Here is a 16684-nt window from a genome sequence, read left to right on the forward strand (position 1 = left end):
CAGATTTTCCTGGGCACCTGTATCAGACATGCTGTAAAATGTATATAAACTTTGGTAGGTGGCTAGTTTTTAAAGTTAAACACATAATACGGTCGGTGAGAAGCCCGAAAACTATATATATTTGATTACCCTAGGGCAGGCATTCCCAACCACGGTCCTCAAGGCACACCAACAGTGCAGGTTTTAGTGATATCCAGGCTGCAGCTCAGGTGGTTAAATCAAAATAACTGAGGTACTAATTAAGTCACTTGTGCTCAAGCCTGGATATCACTAAAACCAGGACTGTTAGTGTGCCTTGAGGACCGAGGTTGGGAAACACTGCCCTAGGGTGTTGCCAAACACGCCACTGGTCTGTGTATGGCAATACTGGAGACTGATCACATCACTAAGAATAAGTAGCAAGGTTAGTCCATAGGTGGGCAGATGATCACGTGGCTTCGTGATTCAGAGATGTACATTATCGTCAAGTTTATAAACATCTCAGATGCTTTATTGTAACTTCACTGCGCATTTGTGGATCCGGAGTGTAAAGTCGCTTGCGGTGCCCTTATCGCTGCAGCATGCTGCTGGCGTCTGGGAGCAGTGACAGGCAGCTTTTACAGAAAAGGAGGGTGTATCAGTAACCAGTATTTCCACACAGTTGGGGTCAGCCAGTAAAGATGTGTCCGAGGATGTAGCCACTGGCCTTGCGTACCTAGAATATGGGAGGTGATACGCCCCTGCTTTCTAAAACGCTGGTAGTTAATGCCCCTTCCCTGCACCCAAAATTTAGGAGCAGAAATCCTGGGCACCAGATAGCCAATGCACTGGTGCAAAGGCAAACCTGGTGCAAATCTTTTTTTATCACATAAAAAAAAAAAAAACTAGGGGGAGGTACCCTATTAGCCGCACTAATATTTTAAAGGTGTTTTTTGCACGATGGCTTTATCGAGCTACCCAATTATTAGCCCGTTTTTGCCACACGAAGATACATAGGGTCCGCAAAAAGCCGTCGACCTATGTATTTTGGCATCAGCTATCACCGGAAAAAGGTTACTTATTGGGGATTTGGTTTTGATTCCTGATGGCATCGTGGCTAACAGGATAGCTGCAAGCACGCAAATAAGCTGTGGTAATTTACAGCGGCTAATTGGATACCGGCCTTAATTTAAAAACCTAACTGTATAATCACCATTTACCTTTTGTGTATAACACTTAGAGCCTTACCTCTCCTGCTGAAACTCGGATCTGCAATATGTGCACTTTACCATAGGATGAGCGATTCTACATTCCTTTTAACACAAAGCAAAAAGGTCATTATTAGTATCGCACAAAACTTTTTTCTTCATGATGCATTTACATTTATAACAAAATAACGCAATTTCACAATCTGCGTTTTTCTATATGCCGGCTGCTCTGCTATATAAATGTGCTACATGGAAATAACTAACCAATTAGCTACAAAGCATATGTGATAGGATTCTGCGCCAAACCTCAGCAATTACAATGCAGGACAGATCAGTCAGTTTTCAGCACTAATAAAAGGTGCGCAGAGTACTGCAGAAATACAATACATGACGCTCCCGTCAGGATATCACAGCACACTGAAATCATACGTCTAACGTTACATGGGTGAGGATTGGGCACTGACAACTACCATTTTGGGTTTACCAATAAACTGTACCTACAGCACCACACAGTTCGGGGGGGGGAGAGAGATAACAGATTACCCAGCACACTATACTGGGTAATATGCCATACTATGTATACTACTGGATAGTGACTACTACATCGGGCACAGGGAGTATGACAGGGTATTATTGCACACTGTACCAGGTAATAAACCATACTACGGTGATAGTGACTACTACACCGGGCACATAGGGGTATAATGGGGGATCACGGCGCACTATACTGGGTAAAATAATGTAAAGTGACTATTAGTCTTGGCATAATGGGGGGAAAGGGGGGGGGGGGGGGGGGGGGGGTCAGGGCACACAGTACCGGGTAATATAATGTAAGGCAGTGACTATTAGTCCTGGTATAATGGGGGGGGGGGGGGGTCAGGACACACTGTACCGGGTAATATAATGTAAGGTAGTGACTATAGGCCCTGGTATAATGGGGGGGTCAGGACACACTGTACCGGGTAATATAATGTAAGGCAGTGACTATTAGCCCTAGTATAATAAGAATTTACTTACCGATAATTCTATTTCTCGGAGTCCGTAGTGGATGCTGGGGTTCCTGAAAGGACCATGGGGAATAGCGGCTCCGCAGGAGACAGGGCACAAAAGTAAAGCTTTCCGATCAGGTGGTGTGCACTGGCTCCTCCCCCTATGACCCTCCTCCAAGCCAGTTAGGTACTGTGCCCGGACGAGCGTACACAATAAGGGAGGAATTTTGAATCCCGGGTAAGACTCATACCAGCCACACCAATCACACCGTACAACTTGTGATCTAAACCCAGTTAACAGTATGATAACAGCGGAGCCTCTGAAAAGATGGCTCACAACAATAATAACCCGATTTTTGTAACTATGTACAAGTATTGCAGATAATCCGCACTTGGGATGGGCGCCCAGCATCCACTACGGACTCCGAGAAATAGAATTATCGGTAAGTAAATTCTTATTTTCTCTATCGTCCTAGTGGATGCTGGGGTTCCTGAAAGGACCATGGGGATTATACCAAAGCTCCCAAACGGGCGGGAGAGTGCGGATGACTCTGCAGCACCGAATGAGAGAACTCCAGGTCCTCCTTAGCCAGGGTATCAAATTTGTAGAATTTAGCAAACGTGTTTGCCCCTGACCAAGTAGCTGCTCGGCAAGGTTGTAAAGCCGAGACCCCTCGGGCAGCCGCCCAAGATGAGCCCACCTTCCTTGTGGAATGGGCATTTACATATTTTGGCTGTGGCAGGCCTGCCACAGAATGTGCAAGCTGAATTGTATTACACATCCAACTAGCAGTAGTCTGCTTAGAAGCAAGAGCACCCAGTTTGTTGGGTGCATACAGGATAACAGCAAGTCAGTTTTCCTGACTCCAGCCGTCCTGGAACATATTTTCAGGGCCCTGACAACATCTAGCAACTTGGAGTCCTCCAAGTCCCTAGTAGGTGCAAGGCACCACAATAAGCTGGTTCAGGTGAAACACTGACACCACCTTAGGGAGAGAACTGGGGACGAGTCCGCAGCTCTGCCCTGTCCGAATGGACAAACAGATATGGGCTTTTTTGAGAAAAAAACACCAATTTGACACTCGCCTGGTCCAGGCCAGGGCCAAGAGCATGGTCACTTTTCATGTGAGATGCTTCAAATCCACAGATTTGACTGGTTTTAAACCAATGTGATTTGAGGAATCCCAGAACTACGTTGAGATCCCACAGTGCCACTGGAGGCACAAAAGGGGGTTGTATATGCAATACTCCCTCGACAAACTTCTGGACTTCAGGAACTGAAGCCAATTCTTTCTGGAAGAAAATCGACAGGGCCGAAATTTGAACCTTAATGGACCCCAATTTGAGGCCCATAGACACTCCTGTTTGCAGGAAATGCAGGAAACGACCGAGTTGAAATTTCTTTGTGGGGCCTTCCTGGCCTCACACCACGCAACATATTTTCGCCACATGTGGTGATAATGTTGTGCGGTCACCTCCTTTCTGGCTTTGACCAGGGTAGGAATGACCTCTTCCGGAATGCCTTTTTCCCTTAGGATCCGGCTTTCCACCGCCATGCCGACAAACGCAGCTGCGGTAAGTCTTGGAACAGACATGGTACTTGCTGAAGCAAGTCCCTTCTTAGCGGCAGAGGCCATAAGACCTCTGTAAGCATCTCTTGAAGTTCCGGGTACCAAGTCCTTCTTGGCCAATCCGGAGCCATGAGTATAGTTCTTACTCCTCTACGTCTTATAATTCTCAGCACCTTAGGTATGAGAAGCAGAGGAGGGAACACATACACCGACTGGTACACCCACGGTGTTACCAGAACGTCCACAGCTATTGCCTGAGGGTCTCTTGACCTGGCGCAATACCTGTCCCGTTTTTTGTTCAGACGGGACGCCATCATGTCCACCTTTGGTATTTCCCAACGGTTTACAATCATGTGGAAAAAACTTCCCGATGAAGTTTCCACTCTCCCGGGTGGAGGTCGTGCCTGCTGAGGAAGTCTGCTTCCCAGTTTCCATTCCCGGGATGAAACACTGCTGACAGTGCTATCACATGATTTTCCGCCCAGCGAAAAGTCCTTGCAGTTTTTGCCATTGCCCTCCTGCTTCTTGTGTCGCCCTGTCTGTTTACGTGGGCGACTGCCGTGATGTTTTTCCCACTGGATCAATACCGGCTGACCTTGAAGCAGAGGTCTTGCTAAGCTTAGAGCATTATAAATTTACCCTTAGCTCCAGTATATTTATGTGGAGAAAAGTCTCCAGACTTGATCACACTCCCTGGAAATTTTTTCCTTGTGTGACTGCTCCCCAGCCTCTCGGGCTGGGCTCCGTGGTCACCAGCATCCAATCCTGAATGCCGAATCTGCGGCCCTCTAGAAGATGAGCACTCTATAACCACCACAGGAGAGACACCCCTGTCCTTGGATATAGGGTTATCCGCTGATGCATCTGAAGATGCGATCCGGACCATTTGTCCAGCAGAGCCCACTGAAAAGTTCTTGCGTGAAATCTGCCGAATGGAATTGCTTCGTAGGAAGCCACCATTTTTACCAGGACCCTTGTGCAATGATGCACTGTTTTTAGGAGGTTCCTGACTAGCTCGGATAACTCCCTGGCTTTCTCTTCCGGGAGAAACACCTTTTTCTGGACTGTGTCCAGAATCATCCCTAGGCACAGCAGACGTGTCGTCGGGATCAGCTGCGATTTTGGAATATTTAGAATCCACCCGTGCTGTTGTAGCAGTATCCGAGATAGTGCTACTCCGACCTCCAACTGTTCCCTGGACTATGCCCTTATCAGGAGATCGTCCAAGTAAGGGATAATTAAGACGCCTTTTCTTCGAAGAAGAATCATCATTTCGGCCATTACCTTGGTAAAGACCCGGGGTGCCGTGGACAATCCAAACGGCAGCGTCTGAAACTGATGGTGACAGTTCTGCACCACGAACCTGAGGTACCCTTAGTGAGAAGGGCAAATTTGGGACATAGAGGTAAGCATCCCTGATGTCCCGGGACACTATATAGTCCCCTTCTTCCTGGTTCGTTATCACTGCTCTGAGTGACTCCATCTTGATTTGAACCTTTGTAAGTGTTCAAAAATTTTTTTAGAATAAGTCTCACCTAGCCTTCTGGCTTCAGTACCACAATATAGTGTGGAATAATACCCCTTTTCTTGTAGTAGGAGGGGTAATTTAATTATCACCTGCTGGGAATACAGCTTGTGAATTTTTTCCCATACTGCCTCCTTGTCGGAGGGAGACCTTGGTAAAACAGACTTCAGGAGCCTGCGAAGGGGAAACGTCTCGACATTCCAATCTGTACCCCTGGGATACTACTTGTAGGATCCAGGGGTCCTGTACGGTCTCAGCGCCATGCTGAGAACTTGTCAGAAGCGGTGGAACGCTTCTGTTCCTGGGAATGGGCTGCCTGCTGCAGTCTTCTTCCCTTTCCTCTATCCCTGGGCAGATATGATCTTATAGGGACGAAAGGACTGATGGCTGAAAAGACGGTGTCTTTTTCTGCAGAGATGTGACTTAGGGTAAAAACGGCGGATTTTCCAGCAGTTGCCGTGGCCACCAGGTCCGATGGACCGACCCCAAATAACTCCTCTTCCTTTATACGGCAATACACCTTTGTGCCGTTTGGAATCTGCATCACCTGACCACTGTCGTGTCCATAACATCTTCTGGCAGATATGGACATCGCATTTACTCTTGATGCCAGAGTGCAAATATCCCTCTGTGCATCTCGCATATATAGAAATGCATCCTTTAAATGCTCTATAGTCAATAAAATACTGTCCCTGTCAAGGGTATCAATATTTTTAGTCAGGGAATCCGACCAAGCCACCCCAGCTCTGCACATCCAGGCTGAGGCGATCGCTGGTCGCAGTATAACACCAGTATGTGTGTATATACTTTTTATGATATTTTCCAGCCTCCTGTCAGCTGGTCCTTGAGGACGGCCCTATCTATAGACGGTACCGCCACTAGTTTTGATAAGCGTGTGAGCGCCTTATCCACCCTAAGGGGTGTTTCCCAACGCGCCCTAACTTCTGGCGGGAAAGGGTATACCGCCCATAATTTTCTATCGGGGGGAACCCACGCATCATCACACACTTTATTTAATTTATCTGATTCAGGAAAAACTACGGTAGTTTTTTCACCTCCCACATAATACCCTCTTTTGTGGTACTTGTAGTATCAGAAATATGTAACACCTCCTTCATTGCCTTTAACGTGTGGCCCTAATAAGGAATACGTTTGTTTATTCACCGTCGACACTGGATTCAGTGTCCCTGTCTGTGTCTGTGTCGACCGACTAAAGTAAACGGGCGTTTTAAAACCCCTGACGGTGTTTTTGAGACGTCTGGACCGGTACTAATTGTTTGTCGGCCGTCTCATGTCGTCAACCGACCTTGCAGCGTGTTGACATTATCACGTAATTCCCTAAATAAGCCATCCATTCCGGTGTCGACTCCCTAGAGAGTGACATCACCATTACAGGCAATTGCTCCGCCTCCTCACCAACATCGTCCTCATACATGTCGACACACACGTACCGACACACAGCACACACACAGGGAATGCTCTGATAGAGGACAGGACCCACTAGCCCTTTGGAGAGACAGAGGGAGAGTTTACCAGCACACACCAAAAACGCTATAATTATATAGGGACAACCTTATATAAGTGTTTTCCCTTATAGCATCTTTTTTATATATTTCTAACGCCAAATTAGTGCCCCCCCTCTCTGTTTTAACCCTGTTTCTGTAGTGCAGTGCAGGGGAGAGCCTGGGAGCCTTCCCTCCAGCCTTTCTGTGAGGGAAAATGGCGCTGTGTGCTGAGGAGATAGGCCCCGCCCCTTTTTCGGCGGCCTCGTCTCCCGCTCTTAACGGATTCTGGCAGGGGTTAAATATCTCCATATAGCCTCCGGAGGCTATATGTGAGGTATTTTTAGCCAAAATAGGTATTCATTTGCCTCCCAGGGCGCCCCCCTCCCAGCGCCCTGCACCCTCAGTGACTGCCGTGTGAAGTGTGCTGAGAGGAAAATGGCGCACAGCTGCAGTGCTGTGCGCTACCTTTAGAAGACTGAGGAGTCTTCTGCCGCCGATTCTGGACCTCTTCTTACTTCAGCATCTGCAAGGGGGCCGGCGGCAAGGCTCCGGTGACCATCCAGGCTGTACCTGTGATCGTCCCTCTGGAGCTGATGTCCAGTAGCCAAGAAGCCAATCCATCCTGCACGCAGGTGAGTTCACTTCTTCTCCCCTAAGTCCCTCGTTGCAGTGATCCTGTTGCCAGCAGGACTCACTGTAAAATAAAAAACCTAAGCTAAACTTTTCTAAGCAGCTCTTTAGGAGAGCCACCTAGATTGCACCCTTCTCGGCCGGGCACAAAAATCTAACTGGCTTGGAGGAGGGTCATAGGGGGAGGAGCCAGTGCACACCACCTGATCGGAAAGCTTTACTTTTGTGCCCTGTCTCCTGCGGAGCCGCTATTCCCCATGGTCCTTTCAGGAACCCCAGCATCCACTAGGACGATAGAGAAAATGGGGGATCAGTGCACACTGTACCGGGTAATATAATGTAAGGCAGTGACTATAGGCCCTGGTATAATGGGGGATCAGGGCACACTGTACCGGGTAATATAATGTAAGGCAGTGACTATTAGCCCTGGTATAATGGGGGATCAGGGCACACTGTACCGGGTAATATAATGTAAGGCAGTGACTATAGGCCCTGGTATAATGGGGGATCAGCGCACACTGTACTGGGTAATATAATGTAAGGCAGTGACTATTAGCCCTGGTGTAATGGGGGATCAGGACACACTGTACCAGGTAATATAATGTAAGGCAGTGACTATTAGCCCCGGTATAATGGGGGATCAGGGCACACTGTACCGGGTAATATAATGTAAGGCAGTGACTATAGGCCCTGGTATAATGGGGGATCAGGACACACTGTACCGGGTAATATAATGTAAGGCAGTGACTATTAGCCCTGGTGTAATGGGGGATCAGGACACACTGTACCGGGTAATATAATGTAAGGCAGTGACTATAGGCCCTGGTCTAATAGGGGATCAGGGCACAATGTACCGGGTAATATAATGTAAGGTAGTGACTATAGGCCCTGGTATAATGGGGGATCAGGACACACTGTACCGGGTAATATAATGTAAGGCAGTGACTATAGGCCCTGGTCTAATAGGGGATCAGGGCACACTGTACCGGGTAATATAATGTAAGGTAGTGACTATAGGCCCTGGTCTAATGGGGGATCAGGACACACTGTACCAGGTAATATAATGTAAGGTAGTGACTATTAGCCCTGGTATAATGGGGGATCAGGGCACACTGTACCGGGTAATATAATGTAAGGCAGTGACTATTAGCCCTAGTATAATGGGGGATCAGGGCACACTGTACCGGGTAATATAATGTAAGGCAGTGACTATAGGCCCTGGTATAATGGGGGATCAGGGCACACTGTACCGGGTAATATAATGTAAGGCAGTGACTATTAGCCCTGGTATAATGGGGGATCAGGGCACACTGTACCAGGTAATATAATGTAAGGCAGTGACTATAGGCCCTGGTATAATGGGGGATCAGCGCACACTGTACTGGGTAATATAATGTAAGGCAGTGACTATTAGCCCTGGTGTAATGGGGATCAGGACACACTGTACCAGGTAATATAATGTAAGGCAGTGACTATTAGCCCCGGTATAATGGGGGATCAGGGCACACTGTACCGGGTAATATAATGTAAGGCAGTGACTATAGGCCCTGGTATAATGGGGGATCAGGACACACTGTACCGGGTAATATAATGTAAGGCAGTGACTATTAGCCCTGGTGTAATGGGGGATCAGGACACACTGTACCGGGTAATATAATGTAAGGCAGTGACTATAGGCCCTGGTCTAATAGGGGATCAGGGCACACTGTACCGGGTAATATAATGTAAGGTAGTGACTATAGGCCCTGGTCTAATGGGGGATCAGGACACACTGTACCAGGTAATATAATGTAAGGTAGTGACTATTAGCCCTGGTATAATGGGGGATCAGGGCACACTGTACCGGGTAATATAATGTAAGGCAGTGACTATTAGCCCTGGTATAATGGGGGATCAGGGCACACTGTACCGGGTAATATAATGTAAGGCAGTGACTATAGGCCCTGGTATAATGGGGGAATCAGGGCACACTGTACCGGGTAATATAATGTAAGGTAGTGACTATTAGCCCTGGTATAATGGGGGATCAGGACACACTGTACTGGGTAATATAATGTAAGGCAGTGACTATTAGCCCTGGTGTAATGGGGGATCAGGGCACACTGTACCGGGTAATATAATGTAAGGTAGTGACTATAGGCCCTGGTCTAATGGGGGATCAGGACACACTGTACCAGGTAATATAATGTAAGGTAGTGACTATTAGCCCTGGTATAATGGGGGATCAGGGCACACTGTACCGGGTAATATAATGTAAGGCAGTGACTATTAGCCCTGGTATAATGGGGGATCAGGGCACACTGTACCGGGTAATATAATGTAAGGCAGTGACTATAGGCCCTGGTATAATGGGGGAATCAGGGCACACTGTACCGGGTAATATAATGTAAGGTAGTGACTATTAGCCCTGGTATAATGGGGGATCAGGACACACTGTACTGGGTAATATAATGTAAGGCAGTGACTATAGGCCCTGGTCTAATAGGGGATCAGGGCACACTGTACCGGGTAATATAATGTAAGGTAGTGACTATAGGCCCTGGTCTAATGGGGGATCAGGACACACTGTACCAGGTAATATAATGTAAGGTAGTGACTATTAGCCCTGGTATAATGGGGGATCAGGGCACACTGTACCGGGTAATATAATGTAAGGCAGTGACTATTAGCCCTGGTATAATGGGGGATCAGGGCACACTGTACCGGGTAATATAATGTAAGGCAGTGACTATAGGCCCTGGTATAATGGGGGAATCAGGGCACACTGTACCGGGTAATATAATGTAAGGTAGTGACTATTAGCCCTGGTATAATGGGGGATCAGGACACACTGTACTGGGTAATATAATGTAAGGCAGTGACTATTAGCCCTGGTATAATGGGGGATCAGGGCACACTGTAACGGGTAATATAATGTAAGGCAGTGACTATTAGCCCTGGTCTAATGGGGGATCAGGGCACACTGTACCGGGTAATATAATGTAAGGCAGTGACTATAGGCCCTGGTATAATGGGGGATCAGGACACACTGTACCGGGTAATATAATGTAAGGCAGTGACTATAGGCCCTGGTCTAATAGGGGATCAGGGCACACTGTACCGGGTAATATAATGTAAGGTAGTGACTATAGGCCCTGGTCTAATGGGGGATCAGGACACACTGTACCAGGTAATATAATGTAAGGTAGTGACTATTAGCCCTGGTATAATGGGGGATCAGGGCACACTGTACCGGGTAATATAATGTAAGGCAGTGACTATAGGCCCTGGTATAATGGGGGAATCAGGGCACACTGTACCGGGTAATATAATGTAAGGTAGTGACTATTAGCCCTGGTATAATGGGGGATCAGGACACACTGTACTGGGTAATATAATGTAAGGCAGTGACTATTAGCCCTGGTGTAATGGGGGATCAGGGCACACTGTACCGGGTAATATAATGTAAGGTAGTGACTATAGGCCCTGGTCTAATGGGGGATCAGGACACACTGTACCAGGTAATATAATGTAAGGTAGTGACTATTAGCCCTGGTATAATGGGGGATCAGGGCACACTGTACCGGGTAATATAATGTAAGGCAGTGACTATTAGCCCTGGTATAATGGGGGATCAGGGCACACTGTACCGGGTAATATAATGTAAGGCAGTGACTATAGGCCCTGGTATAATGGGGGAATCAGGGCACACTGTACCGGGTAATATAATGTAAGGTAGTGACTATTAGCCCTGGTATAATGGGGGATCAGGACACACTGTACTGGGTAATATAATGTAAGGCAGTGACTATAGGCCCTGGTCTAATAGGGGATCAGGGCACACTGTACCGGGTAATATAATGTAAGGTAGTGACTATAGGCCCTGGTCTAATGGGGGATCAGGACACACTGTACCAGGTAATATAATGTAAGGTAGTGACTATTAGCCCTGGTATAATGGGGGATCAGGGCACACTGTACCGGGTAATATAATGTAAGGCAGTGACTATTAGCCCTGGTATAATGGGGGATCAGGGCACACTGTACCGGGTAATATAATGTAAGGCAGTGACTATAGGCCCTGGTATAATGGGGGAATCAGGGCACACTGTACCGGGTAATATAATGTAAGGTAGTGACTATTAGCCCTGGTATAATGGGGGATCAGGACACACTGTACTGGGTAATATAATGTAAGGCAGTGACTATTAGCCCTGGTGTAATGGGGGATCAGGGCACACTGTACCGGGTAATATAATGTAAGGCAGTGACTATAGGCCCTGGTATAATGGGGGATCAGGGCACACTGTAACGGGTAATATAATGTAAGGCAGTGACTATAGGTCCTGGTATAATGGGGGAATCAGGGCACACTGTACCGGGTAATATAATGTAAGGTAGTGACTATTAGCCCTGGTGTAATGGGGGATCAGGACACACTGTACCGGGTAATATAATGTAAGGCAGTGACTATAGGCCCTGGTATAATGGGGGATCAGGGCACACTGTACCGGGTAATATAATGTAAGGCAGTGACTATAGGCCCTGGTATAATGGGGGATCAGGACACACTGTACCGGGTAATATAATGTAAGGCAGTGACTATAGGCCCTGGTCTAATGGGGGATCAGGACACACTGTACCGGGTAATATAATGTAAGGCAGTGACTATAGGCCCTGGTCTAATGGGGGATCAGGGCACACTGTACCGGGTAATATAATGTAAGGCAGTGACTATAGGCCCTGGTATAATGGGGGATCAGGGCACACTGTAACGGGTAATATAATGTAAGGCAGTGACTATTAGCCTTGCTGGCACAAGAAGTAAGATATAACATATGACCGATGCCCATCACCCGATCACTGCGGCGCCATAGGCAGGAAGCCGGGGTGCAGAGCCGCCTGTGACCTCCAGGAGGAAGGCCCGGGGCGGAGGAGGGGGACAGGCCCCGGCGGGGACACTAGGCCTCACAGACCTTGCACAGCTGCTGGCCCTGGGAGAGCTCCTCGAACGGGTACCGCTGGTGACACTTGGTGCAGGCGTACAGAGCCGAGGCCATCTTCCGCCGGCGGTTAGTCAGTCAAGGATCCTGGGGTGGTGACGGGGAATCCGGGTCACACAGTCACCGCGGGCGCGTTCCGGGTTTCTCGCTTCCTCAAGTCTCTCAGTGTCCGGCGCCCGCCCGCAGCCTTACTATCCTGCCCGTGTTACACAGTCCGCCGGAGTGGCGCCGGTATACAGGGAGGCTGAAGCTCGGGGCAGCGGTCTTCCTTCTCAGTCCTGACCCCCGCTGCTCTCTCCAGACCCCGCGGCGTCACACTACTACCCGCCCGCCCTGTTTCACCACAGGAAAAAAAAAATTACAAGATGAAAAAAAAAAAACCGACACACTGCTGTAACCGGATCCTGCTGAATTCGCGTCATTACAAAGGACGGGCACAGCCGGCCAATCAGCGCTCGCCGCACAGGAGCGGGAACACCCGTTCAAATTCATCTGGCCAATGGTGGCGGAGGACGAATTCTGCCGGCCAATCAGCGAGCTCGCGAAGGCGTACCTTGGGGCATTACAGGCCGGCTGGGCTGACCAGTGAGAACAGGAAAAGGCGTGGTCACCAGGTCACGCCCATCTTCGTTCTTATTGGTCAGGCTCAGAGCGATAGACTCGTTTTCGGAATAACACCGTATAACCGGCGGCGCCAATCATGAGGATGGGGTCACGTTACCGTCTCTGACGTACATGTAACGTCTCCTATATTACCCGTCACACGGCTGCGACCCTGCGTACCTGCCCCGGTGACCGGTCACGTTAGAGGACGCATCTTGTTATTGTGCCTGAGCAATTCTCCGCTTGGCGACGCCTCCTTAATCCTTCTGACGCTGTGATTGGGCGAAGGAGGTGTCAGTCAGAGCGTGGCGTCAGCAGAGCCCGCCCTCCCTCCCCTGTGAGTACCTGCGTAGAGGGCGGGCTATGGATGATGGATACCCCGGATTAACACAGTCAGCACCTGTAGCTGCTTCCCGTAAGAAAGATGGCGGCTGGTGCCTTCCAGTCCAGGACGGTGAGATTTCCAGTGAGCCAGCTGTACGGTGACTGCAAATCTCAGCATGCTGCTGCGGCGTACAGTCCCACCACAGCTGGAGAGTAGAGGTGTTTATGTTTTGTGCTACCTGCCACAGTGCCTGGGTCTCAAGCGCAGAGGGGGAGGATGGAGGATGCACCCAGCCCCCTTCCTCATATAAATGGCCCTGTTACGCATAGTACGTGTGTGTGTGTATATATATATATATATATATATATATATATATATATATATATATATATAGTGTGTGTGTGTATATATATATATATATATATATATATATATATATATATATATATATAGTGTGTGTGTATATATGTATATATATATATATATATATATATATATAGTGTGTGTATATGTGTATATATATATGTGTGTGTGTATATATATATATATATATATATATATATATATATATATATATGTGTATATACACACACACACGTGCGTGCGCAGTATGGTATATACCAATACATCGTGCTGGTGCTTTGTGTGTAGGTGATACAGCCTGTTACGGAGCTCAGTGCGGTGTCTTAGGTGATGACAGAATAATGTTGGTTGTTATCTCGGACCCATCCTTACCCAACAAGTGCAACATGCTATACTCCATCACTTCACAAACGCTGACTTCTCCAGCGTGCCCACCGACCAGAGTGGCTTTGGTGCGTTAGGGTAAGGTGAGTATGCACATTTATACGCCCTTGTTACTCCCTGGCACAGATATGAGTAAATGTCTATTCTCCGTCAAATCACCCTGATGCACCAGAGGCACGGTGGTTGGGCTCGGTGATAAAGTCGTGACCGCCCCAACACAAAACTGAGCTTTATTATTATGTATGTCTAGAGGGGAGTGTTATGTTACTATTAGAAAACAATCTAATACATTAAAGATAAATTATTACAATTGCAGAATTGCCCCAGCTCTCTTATCTGCTAAACAGACTACAAACATTACATTGTTACTATGATCCCTAGGTCATAATGCCTCCATCCATTACATAACACCTTCATCCATTCTTCTCTTCATTATTATTTTTTGCATAATACACTCTCTATGCTCCGTAACATTATTCATATTTGCTGTCTGTTCTCTTTCAGCCTCACAGTCCGTTGTCTGGGACATCTAAAGGGCTGACTGCTAGAGATACTTTATCTACATCTTTTCACCCGTACCCTAGTGGGAGCACGTTCCTTAACTCTGACCTGCAGGGTTCCCCAGGCAGGCCGGTTCTCGCATATCCAGAGAGTAACAGCAGAGGTGAGGTTTAATATACTGCTCTCAGTCCATGTTCAGTGAATGATCATTGTATCCATCATGCACATCACTCTGCCAGTTGTTTCTGAATCCGTTCTGACTTGAAAATAAAAAATATATTAATATTTTTTTTTTTGAGATTAAGCCACACCATCTAAAAAATATATATGATCTATATATATATATATATATATATATATATATATATATATATATATATATATATATATATATATATATCTGTGTATTTTGATTTTCATAGGTGTTGCCATTTGATGTATTGTGTTTAGCAGTATAAATAATTTCAGAGGTTGGACACGGATATTCCTGATTTAATTATTCATGGGGTTTGTTCTTGGTATATCTCCTCTGTGTAAAGGAACAGCCGCCTTTATTGAAACTGATACAACCAGCCTGACTGGTGTCCTGCGTTTCCATCTCCTGTGTGTGACGGTCCTCGTCTTGGTGTAATTTTTATAGAGTACGCCTCTGTGGGTGATATCTGCTCAGTGGTCTACACACACACGTGTTAGCATGGGATATATCTTGGCTGCTAGAGCGTGTGCTCTTTAGTGTGATGGGTCCTCTTCCATGCATGCTCATGCTATAAGAGGGCTGTCAATCGGTGCATTACCTGGGAGCCGGCTTGGTGTTTTAGAACACTGTGCTGGCTCAGTCCCCTGAGCCTAACGTCTGCAGTCACCTGAATGGCCCGGTGGCCCCATAAGCTTGGTTTCTGTATAGAAGAGAATTAAATCAAACCTGTGGGTACTATGGGAACACCACCTTTCTATTGTCCACCGCTTTGTATGCTTTTATGCCGATCCCTGGGAACTGACGCCACAGAGGAGGATTTATGAAAATGTCTAAAGTGGTTAAGTTGAAGTGTTGCTTATAACAACCATTCAGATTCTAGTTATCACTTTATAGAATACACTATAGAAATTAGTGCTAGATCATGATTGGTTGCTGTGGGCAACACCTCCATTTGTCCTGTTTAGGAATCTTGGTCCATATATATATAATATATATATATATATATATATATATATATATATATATATATATATATATATATATATATATATATATATATATATATATATATATATATATATATATATATATATATATAATATAATATAATATAATATATTTTACTAAAACTAGAGCATATGAGATATCAGGGTGATAATATCTTTGTCATTAACAAACACCAAGGTATGTCAACGAAAAAAATCAAGCCAGACCATATCACATAACATAGATGTGCAGCAAGTGACCTTTCTAGACCTAAAATGTAAACCTTTTGACAATTTCACATACGTATTGCACTCGGAAAGAAGCTGTTGTGCAACCTCTTTGTGTGTGAATAAACAGCCCTAAAGCGTTTATTTGATGGCAGTCTTGAAAAGATTGGGTAGTTTGGATGACTAGAATCCCCCCAAAATGGCCATAAATTTCTTAAGGATCCTCTTTTCATATATCTCATAAATACTGGGCAACCTAACACCAATGACTCTACCCGCTATCCTAATCACCCGATCCAGGGCCTTTCGTTCTGCAACAGTACAATTTCCAAACCATACGGCAATCTCATAGGTCAGTACACTCTCCATAACACTACGATAAAAATGTAACCAGGTCTCTTTACTCACGCTAGCAGATTTTAATTTCCTCCAGAAAAAAAGACATTGCTGCGTCTTCTTTATCAAAAAAATTGAGTTTAAACACTAGACGGAATTAGAAATAAAAATTTCAAAGACTCCACCTGCTCAATACTTTTCTCCTTCATCCACTAGGGGCCACTGGAGCGCAGTTACAATGGGGAAATAGTAGGCAGTAATTGGGAGCTGGCACTTTAAAATTCTAATACTGTGGCTAGCTCCTCCCCTACTATCTCCCCTCCAAGCCAGTCTTAGTTAGTGCCCCGAGGTGAGCTGGTCACTTGGGTCTTCTCTGAAGAATTTTTTTTCTTTA

At 46.4% G+C, this 16684-nt stretch overlaps 2 protein-coding genes across 6 annotated transcripts in view; one reads left to right on the forward strand and one right to left on the reverse strand.

Moving 5' to 3' along the window:
- Positions 1 to 13232, reverse strand: part of FAM76B (family with sequence similarity 76 member B) — a 105584-nt gene extending 92352 nt beyond the window's left edge. For 2 of the 5 annotated variants that reach the window (XR_010202187.1, XM_063951480.1), the window contains exons 1-2: positions 12342 to 12870; positions 1207 to 1271 (exon numbers count right to left, since the gene is read on the reverse strand). Coding sequence is in view for 4 of the 5 variants with exons in the window: in XM_063951480.1 (XP_063807550.1) it covers positions 1207 to 1271; positions 12342 to 12425 (149 nt within the window). In the remaining variant the exon portion in view is untranslated. Of the gene's footprint in view, positions 1 to 1206; positions 1272 to 12341; positions 12871 to 12921; positions 13023 to 13151 lie in introns of those variants that run through there. The other 3 variants (XM_063951482.1, XM_063951483.1, XM_063951481.1) reach the window with 3 other exon arrangements.
- Positions 13233 to 13335: 103 nt separating this feature from the next.
- Positions 13336 to 16684, forward strand: part of CEP57 (centrosomal protein 57) — a 74473-nt gene continuing 71124 nt past the window's right edge. Inside the window, exons 1-2 of the mRNA XM_063951476.1 lie at positions 13336 to 13425; positions 14548 to 14707. Coding sequence (XP_063807546.1) covers positions 13396 to 13425; positions 14548 to 14707 — 190 coding nt within the window. The 5' untranslated portion in view covers positions 13336 to 13395. The remainder of the gene's footprint in view (positions 13426 to 14547; positions 14708 to 16684) is intronic.

The sequence above is a fragment of the Pseudophryne corroboree genome, chromosome 2, assembly GCF_028390025.1.
Source record: "Pseudophryne corroboree isolate aPseCor3 chromosome 2, aPseCor3.hap2, whole genome shotgun sequence".
Taxonomy (NCBI): domain Eukaryota; kingdom Metazoa; phylum Chordata; class Amphibia; order Anura; family Myobatrachidae; genus Pseudophryne; species Pseudophryne corroboree.